Raw genomic sequence first — 19,859 nt, forward strand, 5'->3', positions numbered from 1 at the left:
TCCATTTACACCTAGGCTATTTGAATCGTGGTTGGAATTGCCAGGATTCTGCCTGCGATTCCAAAACACAGGATGCGTTTGTGATGCCATTACTTTTTAATGGCACCCCAATAGTGCCGTGATTTTGCTACACGATAAATCACGCTGAAAATGCGGTGCTGTCGCACAAAAGTAGCTCCTGCTCCTTTTTTGAACGGCGAGTGGCGCACATTGCGATTTATCGCAGAAAAATTGAGGTGCCATTAAAAAGTAATGGCACCGCAAAAACATCTCGCGTTTTGCCGCGGCGATTCAAATCGCATAGGTATGAATGGAACCTTAAAGTAAAGAATAACAGTAAATAATATTTTTTTTACATTTTGAAAAAAAAGGCACTAATCAAAAATAAACAATAATACGCTGGCAAGATGTTTCCTGTCAAGGCCATCTTTATATATTAAGCTTTTATTTGTAGATTTTCCAAATGAAATAGCCAACAAATCACTGTGTGAAAGTATGGGCGCCATACAGTGGAAAACAAAAGTGAGACGTCGGCGGTCTTCTCATCCTGCAGCAGAGTCCTCCAGCGAACAAGGTGCAAGTGAAGCCGATATTGACAGTGACAGTGGATACTGCAGCCCAAAGCACTGCCAGGCAGCTGCTATGTGTTCTAGGCATGCAGACTGTACTGCTTCAGCTGTCAGTGTACGTACAAATAATTAGCACGTTACTTTATACCAATATGTATTCCTTTATTTCATGTAGTCCATAATATGTTTGCTTTTTGTGTATCTGTGTGCTGCTGTGAGGAACATATTGTTTTAGACTTTGCATTAGATTGTCATAAGATTTTCGGAATCTATGTAATCATCTGTCTTCCATGATTTGGAATGCAAAAAACATTTGTAATCCGTATGTGTTCTGATTGGTCTACAATTTTAAGATGTTTGTTATTCATAAAAATAATGTGTAAATTGCAAAACTGAGCTTCTATTTGTCGTTTTTCATTTATTTTATTTTTTTCCAGATTGCAGAACCAGCTGTTTGTACAGGTAACTAATACAATGTTCCTTACAGTCAATTAGTCCTGATTTATAAATGTGTACTTTGTAATAACTATCCACGTTAAGACCAGGCACTTTTTGTTTACAAGTTTTAAATCCTTAAATTATTATTTTTTATTTTTTTTCTCTGAAGAGCTTGTGCATTGAACCCCCGATCAGTGGATCATGGGTGCAACGTCAGGCTCCTGCAGACATGTAATCTAGCTCTTGCCTGTACCCCTGTACGGGCTCTTTGTTAGAATGCTGGAGGAAGTGTCAATGAACGACAAGGGCACTCATCAGTTCATTGAGCACTACAAGCCGTCTGCCATGGTGGTAGACAGAACTTGTAGCTTATTCATTCAGAGATTGTTGTGAATGAATGACAGGTGGAGCCCTGATTTCAAAATGTGACAGCAGGTGGAGGTACTGGAGCATGTTACATGTTGCATCCTAAATAGAGGTGTAACATGCAACATGCTGTAAAAGGTAAACTAGGCCTTTAAAATGTATCTTGCCGTGGAGCAATATAGCCACTTCAAGACCGCAATACGTATACATACGTTGCAGCTTTGAAGTGGTTTATGGGGATTATGGCCAATACCTTCAGCCATAATCCCCGTAAACCATTTTTCACAACTGAAAAATGGCTGATGAGCCGCTGGAACGCTTTCAGAATCGCCTCACCCTCCCGCTGGTGTTTTCACAGGTTTACCGTTTCCACCGGTACGCCCGAGAAATGATCCAACAGTGCAGCAGGCTAGTCACGGGGGAGTTTAAAGAGTAGATGCTCTATGGCAGGGATATGCAATTAGCGGACCTCCAGCTGTTGCAGAACTACAAGTCCCATGCATAGCAAGACTCATCAGCCACAAGTATGAAACACAGAGGCATGATGGGACTTGTAATTTTGCAACAGCTGGAGGTCTGCTAATTGCATATCCCTGCTCTATGGCCTTGGAGGACCATAGCGACATCTGTCACTCCGGGGCCAGCCTGGAAGTTAACGTTCTGTCATTCTTCTTTCTATTACAAGGGATGTTTACATTAAAGGGATACATAAATAAATATACACACACTATATATATATATATATATATATATATATATATATATATATATATATATATATAGTGTAATTTATTTTATTATTATTTAAGCGCCCCCACCCCTTCGGGCTCGCACACAAAAAAGCCAACGCATATGTAAACAGTATTTGCACCACACGTGCGGTATCACCGTGAACATTAGAGAGCAATATTGCTAGCACTAGACCTCCTCTAACTCTGCAACAAGTAACCTGTAAAGGTGTTTAAATCATCGCCTATGGAGATTTTCTAGGTATTGTACTTTGCCGCCATTCCACGAGCATGCCTAATTTTAAAGCGTGACATGTTGGGTATCCATTTACTCAGCATAACATTTTTCCCAGATTACAAAAAAATTGTGTGTGTGTGTGTGTGTGTGTGTGTGTGTGTGTGTCACAGCTTTTTAATTCATCAAAAGTGTGTGTTTTTTTTTTTTTATTGCATTTGTAAAACCGCTGCACAAATAGCGTGTGACATAAAGAATTGCAACAATCACCATTTTATTCCTTTAGTCTCTTCTTTAAAAAAAAAAAAAAAAAAAGTATAATGCTTGGGGGTTATAAATAATTTTCTAGCAAAAAATACATTTTTTTTTGTTTTTCTCTGCTTAAATATGCATTTTTTTTTTTTTTTTTCCCAAAGGTGAACTTGCTCTTTAATTGTTGTTAGGGTGCAGGGCCAGCTGATCTGTTTTCTTCCTGCCATGCCATCTGAACCAGCTGTGCAGATTGTGTTCTGTTCCTGAATATGGTTTTCTTGGTTGCATAACAAAGTGTTGAATTAGATAATGTTTTGTTTGTGAGAAAAATTTACCTAATATATGATTGATGTATTTTGCTGTAAACAGCTGGAGGAAGTTGGGCCAGTGTTGCCTCCCAAGCTACTCAGAAGAAGCCTTGGAACGAGAAAAGTCAGGTTTTCTGTAGAGGAGGAAGACAGGCTGAGCTCAGAAATAATGCACAGGTAATTTGAAATTCAACACAGGACAAATGTTAACTGATACAATAGTAATATTCATTTTAGCTTTAATTTGAAAGCCCACAAGAACACTTTATTTGGAGGACTTGCCCATCTAGCCGGACAGCTGGTCACATTATCTGTTAACCACCAAAACAATCATTTTTGATTAACAGGGTATTCACTTACATTACAAGGAAATAACTGTTGATGTTGTCTGTTTTTTGACCGCAGCTTGGGTATCGTATGAGAGGACAGAGCACGTCATCAGAAAGGAGACAAAATATTCAAAGGAAGCAAGACAGTATAGCTGGGACCACAGTGCAATTAAACAGACCTGACCAGAGCCCTGAGCAGCTGTACTTTGAGGTATCGCTTTATGAACTGTGTGTGAGTGTAATGGAAAAAAAATGGTGTCATAATTTTAAGCAAGTTGTGTCTACAGTAAAAACTGGTCATGTCTAAAGACATCCACGATCTAACACTAACCTATCTAGCCCTGTAAAGAAGAAATCTCTATGCATACCTTTTCTGAAGCCGATCTTACGCTGAGCTGTCAGCTTTGGCTTCACTGTGGAGGCGGCTGCAGCGGAGGCAGCCGACAATGTCACCCATAGACTTACTGTTGGGCTTTCATCACTCCCCATTCATTTCACAGCCATTGTCATCCATGTCCTCTGCAGAGCTTCCGCTGCTGGAGACCGGATCTGCTCGGCTTCAAAAAAGGTATGTATGCTGATTTCTTCTTTACAGGGCTAGATAGGTTATTGTTAGTTTGTGGCTGCCTGTTGATGCAGTAATTTTAGTGTTAGACTTGTGGACTTACACTTTAACATAAAAGTTAAATGAAAATTTCCCAAAGGTTATGAAAATTCCATAAGTACAATAAGTAAGCTGAATAAAATGCAAATGGCTTACCTCAATATTTAAAAATACTTGGTTGCACCCTTGCTAGCTAACTGTTGGGGCTCTTGCACATGAGCAGCTGAGTCAGTTCAGTGCAATTGTCAACTTATTTTTCTCCCTTCACCTTGGAGAGAGTGTAGCCCCACCTCTTAACTGGAAACACTGCATGACAACACCCCTTTAAAATCAGCTGCTTCCACCATGCCATCAGTTTTAGTGTTTCCTCTGCCATGGTGGAAGCACTGCTGGGAAACCAGAGTGTCTGCGCTCTCTCCAAGGAGGGGGTTTTGGCAATACCTTTCCTTTTTTCTGTCAGACTAGCCCAGCTCACTCCTGCACGAGAGGGAGATTAATCTGTGGCACGTTCCTTTGTCAGCTCACAGGAGTAAGGGTCTACTGGTGGTCCTCCGCCCCAGGGGGCCGAGAGGGGGATTTCTCTGTGGCACGTTCCTTCGCCAGCTCACAGGAGTAAGGGTCCGCTGGTGGTCCTCTGCCCCAGGGGGCCGCGGGTGTGCTCAAATGGAGTGTCCGTGCTAGGTCTTGGCATGTCGGAGCCAAGTCCCGGATGGTGGGTGGTGTCCTTTCCGGGGGGCAGAGACTTCCGGCAGGGCATAGAAGCACGTGGTTCCGGCTGCTGGAACGCAGGAGGAAGGAGCGGGTCATCCGGCCGGGACTTCCTTACGCTCCTGAGCAATGGACACCAGGAGCTTCATTTAAGGAGCGCACGGGTGGCTGCGATGGTGCTTTTGATGGAGGAATCAGTCATTGGCAGCAATGGCGGATGCTGGTGCCCAGGTTCCCAGCCAGGCCCAGGTAGGAGAGGTGCAGAGGCACTTCTTTCCTTTCTTCACTGGGTGGTTGTTTGGTGTGAAGGTTGGAGCCTGCAGCTGTCTGCTAGGATGACACGTTCCGTTAGCAGTTCAGCATGGAGGGAGACTCTGAGGCACAGTGGGGAGTATGCTTTGGGCACTGTGTTTCTTGTCTCTCTGTTGCAGTAGCATCTTGCCCTAATAGAGGCATGGGTTTTTTTCTGTCTTGCTGAAAGCCACTACCAAAACATAGAGAACTGCAGTAAGAAAATGCCCTTCATGCAAAAACCCATTAAGGGACTCGTGGGCCAAACCGCTTTGCAGATCCTGTATCGCTGGTTTAGTAAGGTAAGAGGCCACACAGGAGTGTAAGGAGCTCTTTTTCTTCAGTGAGACAGGAATTAGCAGATACCTTAGGGATGGTGCGTTCCCATATGAAGAAACATGGCCAGAGTTCCAGCCAAGGAACAGAGCTCCCAGTCCAGTCTTCCTCCTACCACTTCAAGACTAATTGAAAGTGAGTCAGAGGAAGAGAGAGAGAGCGTATTCCTCCTCAACAATTGACTCCTGAGGAAGATGGAGGGGAAGAGGTTACAATAACGTCTAGATATAATCATAATCTAACACTAGAAGAGGTGGATGACTTACTAAAAGCGGTCTATAGAAAGCCCAGCTGTCATTGCATGACAACATGTATCTGGAGGGGGGGGGGGGCTAGAGTAGAGGAGACAAAACATAGTTTTTCCTGTCCATAAATTCTGACCGATGCAATTAAGAAGGAATGGAAGGATCCAGAAAAAGGTTTCCTCAGACGAAAAATTGATGCCGCCTTTTCCCAAGTGTCTAGATGGACCGATCTAGCATTTGAGGACATGCCATGGACAGAAGAGCAAATGCACTTTTAAAGGAAGATAAGGACGAGTCCCAGACTTAAAGCCGGCGATGGCTGCTGGAATAGTAGCCAGAAACATGGATTGCTGGCTGGAACAACTTAAAGGGGTAGTAAACCCGCAAATTATTATTTTTTTTTTCTTTTTTTAACACCTGCAAAGCAAAAGGCATATAATGAGCTAGTATGCACCGCATACTAGCTCATTATGAAATACTTACCTTAGAATGAGGCCCCGACATCTGGCTCAATCCCCCCCCGAGGGAGCTGACATGCTCCCTCGGTGTTTCTTCCGGGTATCGCGGCTCCGGCGCTGTGAGTGGCCGGAGCCGCAATATCGTCACTCCCGCGCATGCGCGCGGGAGATTTCATTCTGGCCGGTCGGCCACTGCCGGATTTTCAGGCCAAGAATCCCCTTGTGCGCATGCGCCGCTGCAGTCAGCGGCGCATCCCGAGGGGAATATCTCCTAAACCGTACAGGTTTTTTATTGTTTTTTACCTACAGGTAAGCCTTATTATAGGCTTTCCTGTAGTTACAAGTTAAAAAAATTAGTATACAACCACTTTAAAGGCCATATGGTAGCAGGCACCTCCTAGGAAAGATTTGCTAGAGTCCTTCCCTACCCCTTTAAGAGTGGTCAAATACATGGCAAACGCCTTGGCAGAATCCATCAGTATGTCAGCCAGATCTTCAGCCCTAGTTAATTCAGTCAAGAGGGCTCTTTGGCTTAAGACCTGGTCAGGGAACTCCGCTTCAAAGGTAAAGTCGTGCAGAATTCCCTTTACAGGAGATCTGATGTTTGGACCAGAATTAGAAACCCTCCTTGACAGAACCGCGGACAAGGAGAAACTTTTCCGCAGAAAAAGAAAGTGGTGCAGCAAAGGAAGAATTTTCGTCCTGTTCAGCAAGCCCATAAAGAAGATCAGACCCAGAAAAGACCCTGGAATCCTCGGGGGGGGGGGGGGGGAGGGAGGGAGAAGAGTCAGAGGAGGGATGTTCTTTAGACCCCAGAGCAAACCTCCTAAAAAGGATTGATGACCATCTACCAGTAGGCAGGAGGTTGGGGGGAAAAAGCAACAAAAAGCCTGTTTGTTCTGAATCTAAATCAGTCAAGGTTATCGCCTAGAATTTTCAGACTCCCCCAAACCGGTTTTACATTACAAACCTTCCGAGGGATCGGCATAAAATACCTGGCGATGTCTCTTCTGGTGTTATTTCCCAAGTTCCGAAGAACCAAGGCAGGGGTTTTTACTCCCACATTTTCTTGATCAAGAAACCATCTGGGAAATGTCTGATTCTCAACGTGAAGATTCTGAACCAATCTATAAAGTACAAAAATGTACCTACTACCAACTGTTACATGCCATCCATCAACCTGAGGGATGCTTATCTCCATATACCAATTGCAGCTACATCACAGAAATTCCTGCGACTAGCAGTCAATTTGGGGGGAGGGGATTTGGCACCTTCGGTTCAAGGCCTGTCCTTCAGCCTCCTCTTCCAGAGTGTTCATGAAAGTGATGGCGGAGGCTCTGGAGTCCCTGAGACTGAAGGGGATCTCCATATTGCCTTATCTGGACAATCTACTTCTGTTCGCAGAAACAAAAGATCAGGTAGTGGTTAATCTGCAGGTAACCCAGGGACATTTAAACAGCTTAAGGTTGGCTTCCGAATCTCCAGAAATCAAATCTGATACCATCCCAACAAGTGAGATTTCTGGGATACAAAATATTCAGTAGAACAAAGAATCTTCCTACCACAGAAGAAAGTAGAAAAAATGCAGTTGGCTCTAAGAACACTTCAAACCAACACGGAGGTGTCAGTAAGGGAAGCCATGTCAGTTTTAGGTCTGTTAACCGCAGCGATCCCTTTAGTGCAGTGGGCCAGGCTACATGCTTGACGTCTGCAGGCAGACATTCTACTGAATTGGACACACCAGCAACCTCTGGAAAAAAAATTCAAAATAGGAACAAGGGCAAAATGGTCACTTTGGTGGTGGCGAGATCAAAGGAACATCTCAAAGGGACTCCCCTGGACTTTTTTCCAGTAACGCAGAGAGTAAACATAGATGCAAGCGCATGGGGGTGGGGCGCTCACCTCGAAGAGCAGATAACAGTTTAGTCCAAGCCAGAGGCAAGAAGGTCCTCAAATTGTAAGGACTTAAAGGCTGTCCATCTAAGCAGGCCCTAAAAGAATAGCGTGTTCAGGTGTTGTCGGACAACTTGACGGCAGTAGTATACCTAACAAAGTAGGGGGGCACAAGGTCCAAGACCCTGATGGGAACTAGCTCATCAAATACTGAGTTGGACAGAGGACAATTTGGCCTCGCTGTCCGTAGTCCATCTGAAAGACACGGAGGACACCCTAGCAGACCTTCTCAGCAGAAGGGAAGTAAGGGAGGCGGAATGGTTGTTAAACCAAGAGTTATTCTAGACGATCACTGAAAGTTGGGGCCTTCCTCAGGTAGACCTCTTTGCAAACCAAATAAATGCAAAAACTTCAGCCTTCTCTCTCTCGCTTTCTCTCTCGCTTTCTCCCTCGCTTTCTCTCTCTCGATCTCTCTCTCGATCTCTCTCTCGATCTCTCTCTCGATCTCTCTCTCGATCTCTCTCTCGATCTCTCTCTCGATCTCTCTCTCGATCTCTCTCTCGATCTCTCGATCTCTCTCTCTCTCTCTCGATCTCTCTCTCTCTCTCGATCTCTCTCTCTCTCGACAGGATCAAGTGCCTGGAGTGGATGCATTAGCTCAAAAATGGGACTTCCTCCTGTCTTATGCCCCCCCATTTCAGCTAATACCAAGAGTGTTGGCAAAGTTCAGAACAGAGTACAGATCTATTCCTAATTGCTCCCTATTGGCCAAAGAGACTCTGGTTCTCAACCCTATTGAATCTCTCAGCAAAACCAATTACCAATCAGGGAGGACCTTCTGGGTCAGGGTCAGATTCTCCATCCAGATCCAGTGGACCTCAATCTAACCGCCTGATTTCTGAGGAAGAAATTCTAAGGAAAAGGGAGCTATCAGAAAAACTTATCAACGCCCTACTAGCAAGTAGGAAGAAGGTCACCAGGGCTATTTACTTTAAAGTCTGGAAGTGTTACAATTCTTGGTGTTCCAGCAAGAAATTTAATTTCAGTTTTAGAATTTCTCCAGGAAGGAATGGAGAAAGGTTTAGCAGCAAGTACTCTCAAGACGCAGGTAGTAGCATTATCCGTTTTATTTATTTATTTTATTTTTATTTTTTTTGGGGGGAAAAAGCCCTGTTGGTCAGACTATATATTATTTATTTTTATTTTTTTTAGGCTATGACAAATATTCGGCCTAGGCCTCTTATTCGTTTTCCTAAGTGCGATTTATTTTTGTTCTTCAGAGATTTACTAAATCGCCTTTTGAACCGCTATAAGAGACATCTTTAAGATTCCTGAACCTTAAAACAATCCTTCTTTCATGCAAAAAAAACATGTAAAGTTTTTTCAAATTTTTTTTCAAATTTTTTTTTTTGCATATGCCAGTATACTATGTTTTATGATGGCTTCACCATGTACAGGAGTACAGCAGCAAACATCTATTTATGTCTATGGGAGGCTGTACATTGCACCTATTCTGCCCGAGCTGAGGCAGTACACAGGCAATTACATTGAACAGGCTCCGCCACCTGTGTGAAAGGGCCCTTATAATTGCCTTGTTCTGACTGTAAGAATACCAGAGGCATCTCCAGTATTGGCAGATACATTTGAGGCAAGAGCCAGTGGCTTGGTGTAGTAGAGCTGTCTAATGGAAGTTGGGGGTGTCCTGGCTTCTATTGACAGTTTGTATCTACAATAAGGGCCAACGGTAAAAGCAAGTACTCCTTTATAACCCTTTAAATTTTAGGAACTGTGACTGTAAGCCACTAATAAAATATCCAATTAGCCATTTTTTGTTGTTAGTTTTGGAAGGATTTGGAAGGAATTGAGCGGCTTCTCCCCAATGGGGGACAGGGATACTTTCTGCTCTATCCACAACAAAATAAAATATTTTGGATGGAATTGGGCTTAAAGGAGAAGTATAGCCAAAAAATTGTTTGGCTGTACTTCTCCTATGGATGAAAGGAGTGCAATTCGTTTTTCACTCCTGTGACCTGTTTTTCAGCAGAGAGCGGACTGAAGTCACCAATGTCAGTCCAGGCACTGCTTCATCCCGACCACAAAGTCTGGATCCACCAGGTCCCTGGACTGACTCTCGTCTCAGCGAGCCGCTAAGAGTCTGATACGCCCCCTCGCTCCCCTCCACAGTTTAGCGCTCCAATGAGCAAGGAGGGAGAAGAGCAGAGAGCTGTGACTGACAGTCTGCGGCTCTCTGCTCACGGAGCTCTGAAAACCGAGTCTGAGTTCTCAGTGCAGAGGTGTCGGGGGACAGATGCAGCATCGGACTGAAGCTGCATCCACCTAGGTAAGTATGAATCTGCAAAAAAAAAAATTTCCCTTCTCTTTTAAGGCTCCGTTCACATCAGGAGGTGTGACCAAGCATGCATGCTTTTTCGTGATCTTGTGCGCCGCATTTAGAGCAGCCAATTTATTTCAATAGGTTGTCCTATGCATGAGAAGCACACAAAAAAGGGAACCTGCATGACTTTCAAAATCGTGCTGTGGTATAATTCGTTTTGGCAAACGCACATGGATTTGCAAGATGCATGGGGGTGCCATTAAGAATTTTTGTGAAAGCGCACAATTTTGTGCACGTTCCTGCAATTGGTGTGAACGAACCCTGAAAGCATTCGCCCACCCACCCACAAGGAATATTTTATCACCATAGTAATAGTGCATTATAGTGTAAATGGGATATTGAGAGTTTCAGCTGTGGATAGTGGTGTGAATGGTTCCTAAAAAAACAAAGGCCCTTTTCTTATTACTCCTAATACCTATTTTAGGATGAAGATGAATTTCCAGAATTGAACAGCAGCAATGGGAGTTCTAGAAATGAGAGCACACAGCCAAAGATGAACACAAAAGTGGTAAGTAGCTCAGTTTAAATTCAATAGTATAGTCTTTGTACAGCACCTTTATACAATTTATGTACAAGCTACATAGTTGAGGTGGTTAACCATCTATTAACTGTACTTTTTTTTTTTTTTTTTTTCTCTCAGTTGGATGGTTTACCTGAAAATTCTCCAATTAACATTGTTCAGACCCCGATCCCTATCACAACATCTGTACCAAAACGAGCCAAGAGTCAGAAGAAGAAAGCACTTGCTGCTGCATTGGCCACTGCCCAGGAGTATTCGGAGATTAGCATGGAGCAAAAAAAACTCCAGGTTTGTTAGACTTATGCATGAAAATATTTAAAGTCCGTATTGCACAACCAAGGAAAAACATGATATTTTATAGTTTTGTTTTTTAAATCCTACAGAGATTTTTTTTTTGGAGGCAAAATTTCATGGGATGGCTGTATTAAAGTATTGTTAGGGGTGGACATTTTTCATTTCGATCACCAAATATTACATTGCTTTATGCTGATAACATAGGAAGCCCTATCCAAGGCATCTGGAAAGAAGAGCAAGACCCCGGTACAACTAGACCTTGGAGATATGTTGGCAGAACTGGAAAGGCAGCAACAAGCAATGAAGGCTCGTCAGATAACAAACACCAGACCTTTATCCTACACTGGTATGGAATCTTTCTTGTTGCATTTTTCAGTTGTCTTTAGGTGATCTTTGTTCTGGAATCTATCTCCCTTGATGTGACAGTTTTTATGATTACAGTTGACTGTTATTTTAAAAGGGGTGCATAAATCGTCTGCTAGTGATCAGCTGTGGATGCAGACTGCCTACGTCCACGTCAATCACTTATACATGTTCCCTGCATGAGCTATTACTTGCTAGTGACTGCGATTAGCTGCAAGAGTCAGCAGCCTCCCATTGCTTTAAATGGGGTTGAGCCTCACAAATAATCGTGGGAACCTCCGCTGGTTTTCTCACATCTAATCACTGTGGGAGGTGTGAATGCACCCAAAGGGGTTTCATTTTTACGTTGCAGCTATGGGCCTGTTTTTCAGCCATAATTTTATCATTATTTAGGATAACAAATTATTGCTTATATTGTTTTTGGGGACAAACTAGGCTTTCTTTTTTAAATATTGTCTTGCAAAAACTATTTTAGTTTCTTTGTAATCTATAGACACAAAGGTTAAAAAAAAAAAAAAATAGCCTTTTCTGTTTTTGACCAGTGTTCAAAAAAAAAAAGTTACTGTTTTTATTGAAATTTGCATGCCACCGAAGATATAACAAAATGAATGAAAATTAAGAAAAGTTTAAAATAATTGGGGAAAAAAGAGAAATAAAAAAATAAATAAAAAAATCAGCATAAATATAATAGCTAAGGGAAGGGGGGGGGGGGGGGAGTTGTATAAGGTTAACTTAGGGGTAATAAGGAGGGTACACCCTAGACAATTTGTTGAAAAGTTTTAAGGCGTGCCACCCATGTTCAAAAGTTGGAAAACCTTCAAGGTGCAGTAATTGAGAACCTTCTAATACTCATACTACCATCACATGACATATTGTTGAGGTTTATTAACTTGAGACTGAGATGTATGTTTGTTTGTTTTTTGTTTTTTTTGATCAGTTGGCAGTGCGGTCCCATTTCACACCAAAGAACATAAAAACAGGAATTTGTTTACAAAGGCCCAGACTTTCATGGGTTCTCCAAATCCTTTGGACTCCACTGCTCCGCGGATCAAAAGAGGAAAAGAGAAAGAAATTCCAAAATTAAAACGTCCAACTGCGCTGAAAAAGGCAAGTGTGTTTTAGTTAGAATGCTAGTGGCATTCCTACACTACGTCTCCCAGGGCTTGGAGCTTCTCCCTAGTTAGAATGCTCTTTGTGTGCAATTTATATGCTTTCACTGTAGATATGTTTTGTTTTATTAGGCTTTGAAAAAAATAAGTGGATGGTAGTGTTGTCTATAACAGCCATCCAGGCTACAGCTTTTGTTTTCATTACATTACATGGTTAGGAAATAGTTAAAGTGTTAGTAAACTCCACTTGTACCTACAGGTAAAATTAAAATAAAGCTTGAAGTGCAGCTACAGTTCCCATAATCTATTTTTCTTAATCAAAGCTCCCCCTATTATTGTTCATTCTTGTACATTAATATTTTGGATTTTGTTCTGTCTTCACTTTTGTTACTTTTAAATCGGTAATATCATACCTGATCTTGGAAGCAAGCAGGGACCATGGATGATGTGGGCATCTGAACCACATGTCTGTTTATTTCTGCGATTAGGTGCAGCTGGCTACCCAGCATGCACCTCCCGATCTCGCAACTGCGCAGTAGTCTGGCGGTGTGTCGAACAGAGTGTCTGTATTTTCTTGCGGCTGATCCAATTTCTTCAAAATGGCGCCAAACTCCTTCCAAGCGTATCTTTCCAGCCTTGAAGTACTGCAAGATTTCACTATTGGGCATCCCAAGGACTCCTGGGATAGTTGCCGCCGATATCCCAGGAGTCCTTGGGATCTACCGAATGACAAAATCGCCTAGGCAGCTGGGACCTGTATAATAAATAAAAAATGAATAAAAGGTATTTAGAAGAAAAAAAAAGGATAGCCAGTTATAGCTGTACTGCGGGTGGGCTTTTTGATATGAGCAACAAGTAAAAATGGGTGGAACTCCGCTTTAAGAAAAATAAATATCTCTAAACATGCACAGTTTCACGGTTTAGGAGACCTTCAAGTTTTTTTTTCAGCCGGTGATGTCGCTAACACATGTGTACTGCACTCTGAAAGGAGGGCATACGGAGTATGCTGTTCCTTCAGAAGGCTGGGCCACGATCATGGAATGTGCAGGAGTGACGTCATCGCAGCTTGGCCTTTTAAACAGCTGGAGCCTACGAACCCAGGAGGAAGACCAGGTGAAGATCGAAGCCCTGTCAGTGGTGACAGCGCGCCGATGAAGAGCTTAATTTTACAGGGAAGTCTTTCATAATGTGCTAGTATGTGATACATACTGTGCCATTACTTTGCAGGGGGCCCATAATTAATTATTATTTTTATTGAGGATTTACTACCGCTCTTAAGTACCTGATTGGCTGGTATGAGTAACATATATTTGTAATTAATTTTCTCTCGGTTTAGAAATTATGTGCTGGAAATCTTTATTTCTGTATTCTCTATTGAGAGACACAGCTTGATAGTAAGAGCCCTAGGGTTATGCTACCACATACAGGTTAAATGGACGCTAGACACATAGAAAACTGAAGGCCACCCCTCCTTGAGGCTGTAAAACCTCCCACTCGCACCTGCTCAATTTTGCTTAGTGTCCCCATGACAATTGATGGCTTTTTCTATTCCGTTTTTCCACTTGAACTAGAAGATTTTTCTACTCTCAACAGCTACTGCTAGATTCATGGTGAATACTGGAAATCAAGAAAGTCTGGCCAGTTAGCCAATGAGTGCAGCTTTTCCTAGTTCCTTTGGTATACTGGGGTTCTCTTTGCAATGGTCCTGCAGTTGGCAGTGACTATCCATTGATGTTCCAGTTACTGTAAGTCTCCCTTTTCAGGTCAGACCAGTTTATCAGGGAATTCTCTTCCAAGTTGTCAAACAGAGCTGTGGCCATTTCTCCTGCTTCAGTCTCTTGTGCGTACTTCTACAGTTCAGGCTGTCTCTGACCAAGCTCTTTTGTAAGAATGATTTTTAACCATTCTCTTAGTTATGCCTTAATTTTAATATTCATTTTGGAATTGACCTTGAAATGTGCAATTGTGCGATTTATTTATTTTTCCTATGCTGACGGCCGTGTTCTTTGTGTACAGTCTGCCATTTCAGATTTCTCACCTTATGCTGCTTCTCTCGTTTTTTCATGATGCAGCACTTGGAGTGTATCCATGTGTTCATACATTGGGGAGCGGATAGCATTAAACTGCCTCTTCATGCAATTTCTTGTCGGCTTTAAACCTTTTTCTTTTTCCTTCACACTTTGGAAAGCTATTTTAAAGGGCCATAACGCTATGTTTTGCAATCCACCTCATAGTGGTTCTGTGCCTGCTTGTTGGTGTAATTTTTTTGGTACGTCCGTGTCATTTATGTTTTTCTATATGTCTTCCACCTCAATGCAGGATATATTTGCTGTAGAGGCTATGACCCAAAGTTTATATGCACTTTATATTGCTGTGCTGGAACCTTGTCTGTTACATTATTGATGTCTATTAAAGAGAAATTAAACCCTGGTGGGTTTTTCTTCCTTTCTTCTTCCCTGCAAAGTAAAGGCATCGCGTACAAGCACATTATGTGATGCCTGCAAACGAAGCCCGGGTCGTCCCCGCTGCAGGCAGCATCCATCTTCCTTATGCCGTGTACACACGATCGGAAATTTGGCCAGCAAAAGACCGATGAGAGCTTTTCATCCTAAAATGCGACCATGTGTATCCTCCATCGGAATTTTGCTGGCCGAATTCCCCCCAGCAAAAATTTGATAGCATGTTCTCAATTTTTGCGGCGGAAATTCTGATCGTGTGTATGCAGTTCCAACGCACTAAAAAAATCACGCATGCTCAGATTCAACTATGAGATGGGAATCTATTGGCTACTGGGTATTGAACTTCTATTTTCTAGTCCCATCGTACATGGTGTACGTCACTGCGTTCCTGGCGGTCAGAATTTGGTGTAACCATGTGTATGCAAGATGGCTTGAGCGAAATCCCATTGGAATTCCGTCGGGAAAACCATCAGAGCTTTTTTAGACCAAAATTCTAATCGTGTGTACGCGGCATCAGTCTTCTTTTCGGGGCCACAGGCTCCGGCTCTGTGACTGGCCAGAGCCAGTCGCATGCGTGTGGGAGCTGGTGGCTGCTGCACACTTGCCTGAAGAAACGGCACGGTGAGTAAACGATGCACGTTTAGGAGATATTTACAGTACTTATGGGTTAGCCTTATTCTAGGCTTGCCAATAGGTACAACTTCCCCATAGAGGGTTACAACCTCTTTAATGGTATGTCATACTGTCGTGTTTTGCTGCATATCTTTTTTAAAGTGGAGTTCTAGTCCTTTTAGTGTTTATTAAAAGCCAGAAACTACACTTTTTGTAGCTGCTGACTTTTAATAAGTGGTGCAGCTGCCCGAACCCTCAGTTTTCCCCCTTGCGCCGCCTTCCCAAGTGTGGGCACCCGGCTGTGACAGGTTGTGGCTTCACAGCTGGATGCGCACTGCGCATGCACGCGCCCGGCTGCGCCTCCTCAATGGCCAGGCAACAATCTAGGACGTATCCCAGAAGGTTGCAAAGAGGGAGAGGAGAAATGTAAAAACTAGGTACCCACTCCCCCAAAAAAAAAATTACATGCCAAACGTGGCATGTCAGGGGGTTAGGAGTCCTCAAAGCGGAACTTCCACTTTTGGGTGGAACCCCGCTTTAAATAAATAATTTTAAAGGGCCATAACATTAGTGCAACATATGCGGTCCACGTGCCAACACTGCTTCTGTTTTCTACATTCGGCAGTTTAAACAGCTGATTTAAAGACACAGCATTTGGCAGGGTCGCAGTGGGGTTGATTTACTAAAGCAAAGTCTGGTGCAGCTGTGCACGGGAGCCAATACGCTTCTACCTTCAACTTGTTTAAGCTTTGACTAAAAAAAAAAAAATCCTGGAAGCTGATTGGTTTCTATGCAGAGCTGCACCAGATTTTGCACTCTTCAGTGTTAGTAAATTAACCCCACTCTGTACACCTGAACTTTGCCTGCAGCGACAGTGGCCACAATGAATAGATTGGTATTCCTTCTGGTACTTTCAATGCCCTGATGAAGATGTAAGTAGCTTTTTCCTTAAGATACCACATTCTTCAGATTTTTTTTAAAATGATGTCTGACACAAAAGAGAAGGCTCTGGTATTGCAGGTAATTGCAAGGTTAAACTGGCGCAGGGAAGGATTTTTCTTTTTGTGCTACTCAGATTTCTGAGGTCTGATCCACCTGTGCCAGCAGCAATTTCTGCTCCACCTATACACCAGAGCTTAACACACCCACTGCCACCTTCCCCACAGTAATCCGAGGCAGAAATGCCTTGTGTTTCTGAGTCTGAGGATTCCCCATAGGATTCTTTGCCAAAAGCTGAGTTTCTCTTTCTGGTGGAGGAAATACCACCAGCTGTATTCATATTTTTTCCTAAACAGAAGGTAACGGTTTCCTTCCTATTTGAGGCTTTCTGTTCCACTTTAGAATTGGAGGATTAATCCATTTCTTCCCTTCTGTGTTTGGGCTCCGTTTTCCATAGACCCAAAAATTCCACCCAGGTGTTTCCTCTTCATTCCCTGTCTGATGATTCCACCAAGGAGTTTCCTTTTCATCCCCTATTTGATGACTGAGTCTACAAATATCAGAAACAGACACTGCTGACTTTTAAAGCTCTCCTCCTTTTTCCCACATGCCCTGGGCTTGTCCTATGGTGTACACAGTTTGGATGTAGATCCATGAATTCCTTCATGCCCTGATAGGCTGTCTTTCCAGTTCCTTTTAATGTACTTGTATGCACATCGGGTGTTATACAGAACCTGATTCCATCATTGCCCGTGCACATCTTCCTGCACAATTGCCCGTGCACAACGCTCAACTTTTTCAACATGTTGCTGGATGTTAGCCTAGTTATGTCTAGGGTTCCTTTTCTTCTGTTCACGGGATACTCTGGCTTAAGTTCTGGTCAGCAGAACAATGGTGTAACAAAGCCTTGTTACACCTTCTTTGTGGAAGATATCTTTTCGGCTCTTTCCTTGACAACATAATTAAAGTTGGAATGGCGCAAAAGAGTATTCACTTACCCCAGCCATGCAAAGGCAGGGATCAATAACTGTGGTCCACACCATCTTTTCCTCTCTTAAAGTGTTCCTTTCATTCATCTAAGTTTGGTTCTAGTTCAGACTCGCAACTAGCACCCCTCAGACTCTGGGTTCTTAGTGTTGGTTGCATGCTAGAGGTTTGAAGCCTTAAGATACACCAACCTCTGCATGTAGGTCTGTTCCTGCCAATTTCAGCAGAGGTGGGGGCGGATGCCTGGTGGTTTTCATGTAAATTTGGGGCTTTTCTTCTATACCTTTCAGATCAAAAGTCTTCCTGCCCCAGGGGAAGTTGGCTAAAATTGAGAATCAGAATCCATATCGGTCTTCTCTTAAAAAAAAAAAAAAAAAAAAAAAAAAAAAAAGCTGCATGTATCTGCCAGTGTTAACGATATACACCTTCAAATCAGTCCTATTTGCTCAAATCCAATTCAGACCTTTGTAGCGTAATATTCTTATGGTGTGGAATAAATCCAGACTATCGTGGGACAAGATGATCTCCTTTTTACCCAAAAGTTTTTTTTTTTTCTTTTTTTTTTTTTTTCTTCTTCTTTTATGGCGTTTTTGTGTTGTCTTTCCTGTGTCCATCACCGGTTTCCCCAAGTAGATTTCTCTCCATGGCTTGGATGTACTAAGGGTCATCTGGTTTTAGCTCTCTGCCACTGCTTCTTTTAGGTAGACCGATTTTCCTTATGCCAAAAAAGACAGAAAACATCCGAAGACATTCTCTGGTTTCCAGATCCACTATATCTAGTGGATTCGACAGGTTGTTGAGGTTGTTGTCTAGGCCTCTGTTACCAAACAAAATGCCTCCTTTTTTTCATTAAAGCTCCTTTCACTAAGACTGTCATTTTTTTTTTTCTTGGGCTCCTTGTCAACAGACCTTGGTATCACAGAATTGTAAGGCTGCCACCTTGCCTTCTGTACATGTTTTTCCTAAAGTGATACTAAAGCTAAAAACGTTTTTACCTTTTTAATGTATTCCTTACTTTAAGGTAAACATTTTTTTGGATTTCTCTGGTTCCAACCCCCCCCCCCCCGTGTTGAGGGGAGAATAGATCCAGCACTTTCAATCCAATGCAGTAAAAAGGTAGTGGGGGGGCGGGCACTGTGTCCCGCTGTGTAAGTCTATGGAGCGTGGCATAGACGCACAGCTCGGGATCGCACAGACACCATGTGCCTACATAGAAAGCTGTTTGCTAAAGGGACACAAAGAAGAGCAGGAGCCAGGATCACTGCCCGGGGGGGGGGGGGGGGGCTGGACCACTGCACAGAGGGGTGAGTATAACATGTTTCCATCAAGATGTTTTGGATGCAGCCAACTAATCTTGGTTTCCTTCCTTCTTCTTCATTTATTTTTTTTTTTTATCTTTTCCTGTTGGCCTAGTTTGCCTTTTGATTAATATGCCCAACCCTCAGCTTGGACTGCTTTTGGATGTCCCTAATCAAGCGAAGTGCCTCATGCACAATGGAGAATAAAGGATTTTTTTTAGCTGTAAAATCCTTTTCTTGGATTTTATTAAGGAACACTGTTCCCTTTTTCCTCATGTGTTCTCATTCTTGATTTATACTGTTTGTTACAGCTGAGCAGGTATGAGGGGGGAGGGGTTATATTTACTAGAGGCTGGCCTTCAGCTTTCCTTATGTCTAGTGTCCATTTCTCCTGTAGGCGGCAGTATAACTCCAGGTCTCTTACCATCAATCTGTGTCACTCAATGGACTCAGAAAACATGAATTTATGAGTACAAAAATACATTTTACTTGTGGGTTGAAAGGGGCTAATGAATCCTTTTTAACTGGAGCACATAACTGAGTGAAATAATTGGTAAAGAACTATTTTCCTGCAGATTATTCTAAAAGAAAGAGAAGAAAAGAAAGGACGTGTACCTGTGGATCAAAGTGTTTTGGGTTCAGATGAACAAAAGGATATCCCTTTAAGCTTTACTGATGATCAGTCAGAAGAGCTGGCATCTCAAGAAGGTAATGCAAAGTTATTTTTTTCGGAAATATTTTTTGAAATGTTTTAAGGATGGGTTGTAAAAATAGCATGCTTATGTAGAAAAGGCCTCACAAATTCTGATATGGCGGTAAAATTATGAAACCTACTATTAAAGGAGCAGTATGGCCAAAGCTATTTGGTTGTGTTTCTCCTATGGATCACAGTGTAGTTCGTTCTACGCTCCTGTGACCTGTTTTCAGCTGACAGTGGGCTAAAGCCCGCTGTCGGTTGATGTCACTCAGCTGGTCCTGGCTCAGGAAATATTCTGACCATATGGTCAGGATTCACCCAGATGCCTGGATCGGTACCTAGTTCAACGTCTCAGCAATTCACTGAGAGGCTGAGCCAGCCCCTCCACAGCCCAGCCCTCCAGTGAGCGCTGGAGGGGCAGAGCAG

At 42.8% G+C, this 19,859-nt stretch overlaps 1 protein-coding gene across 1 annotated transcript in view; it reads left to right on the top strand.

Annotated features, from left to right (window-relative positions):
* Positions 1 to 19,859, top strand: part of SECISBP2L (SECIS binding protein 2 like) — a 91,476-nt gene that overhangs the window by 44,161 nt on the left and 27,456 nt on the right. The window contains exons 5-13 of the mRNA XM_077469092.1: positions 455 to 684; positions 1,007 to 1,031; positions 2,958 to 3,073; positions 3,302 to 3,436; positions 10,580 to 10,663; positions 10,796 to 10,963; positions 11,174 to 11,315; positions 12,270 to 12,439; positions 19,312 to 19,444. Of these exons, the coding sequence (XP_077325218.1) occupies positions 455 to 684; positions 1,007 to 1,031; positions 2,958 to 3,073; positions 3,302 to 3,436; positions 10,580 to 10,663; positions 10,796 to 10,963; positions 11,174 to 11,315; positions 12,270 to 12,439; positions 19,312 to 19,444 (1,203 nt within the window). The remainder of the gene's footprint in view (positions 1 to 454; positions 685 to 1,006; positions 1,032 to 2,957; positions 3,074 to 3,301; positions 3,437 to 10,579; positions 10,664 to 10,795; positions 10,964 to 11,173; positions 11,316 to 12,269; positions 12,440 to 19,311; positions 19,445 to 19,859) is intronic.

Source organism: Lithobates pipiens, unplaced genomic scaffold (genome assembly GCF_037356315.1).
Source record: "Lithobates pipiens isolate NorthernLeopardFrog02 unplaced genomic scaffold, aLitPip1_a1.2 Scaffold_8, whole genome shotgun sequence".
Classification (NCBI taxonomy): domain Eukaryota; kingdom Metazoa; phylum Chordata; class Amphibia; order Anura; family Ranidae; genus Lithobates; species Lithobates pipiens.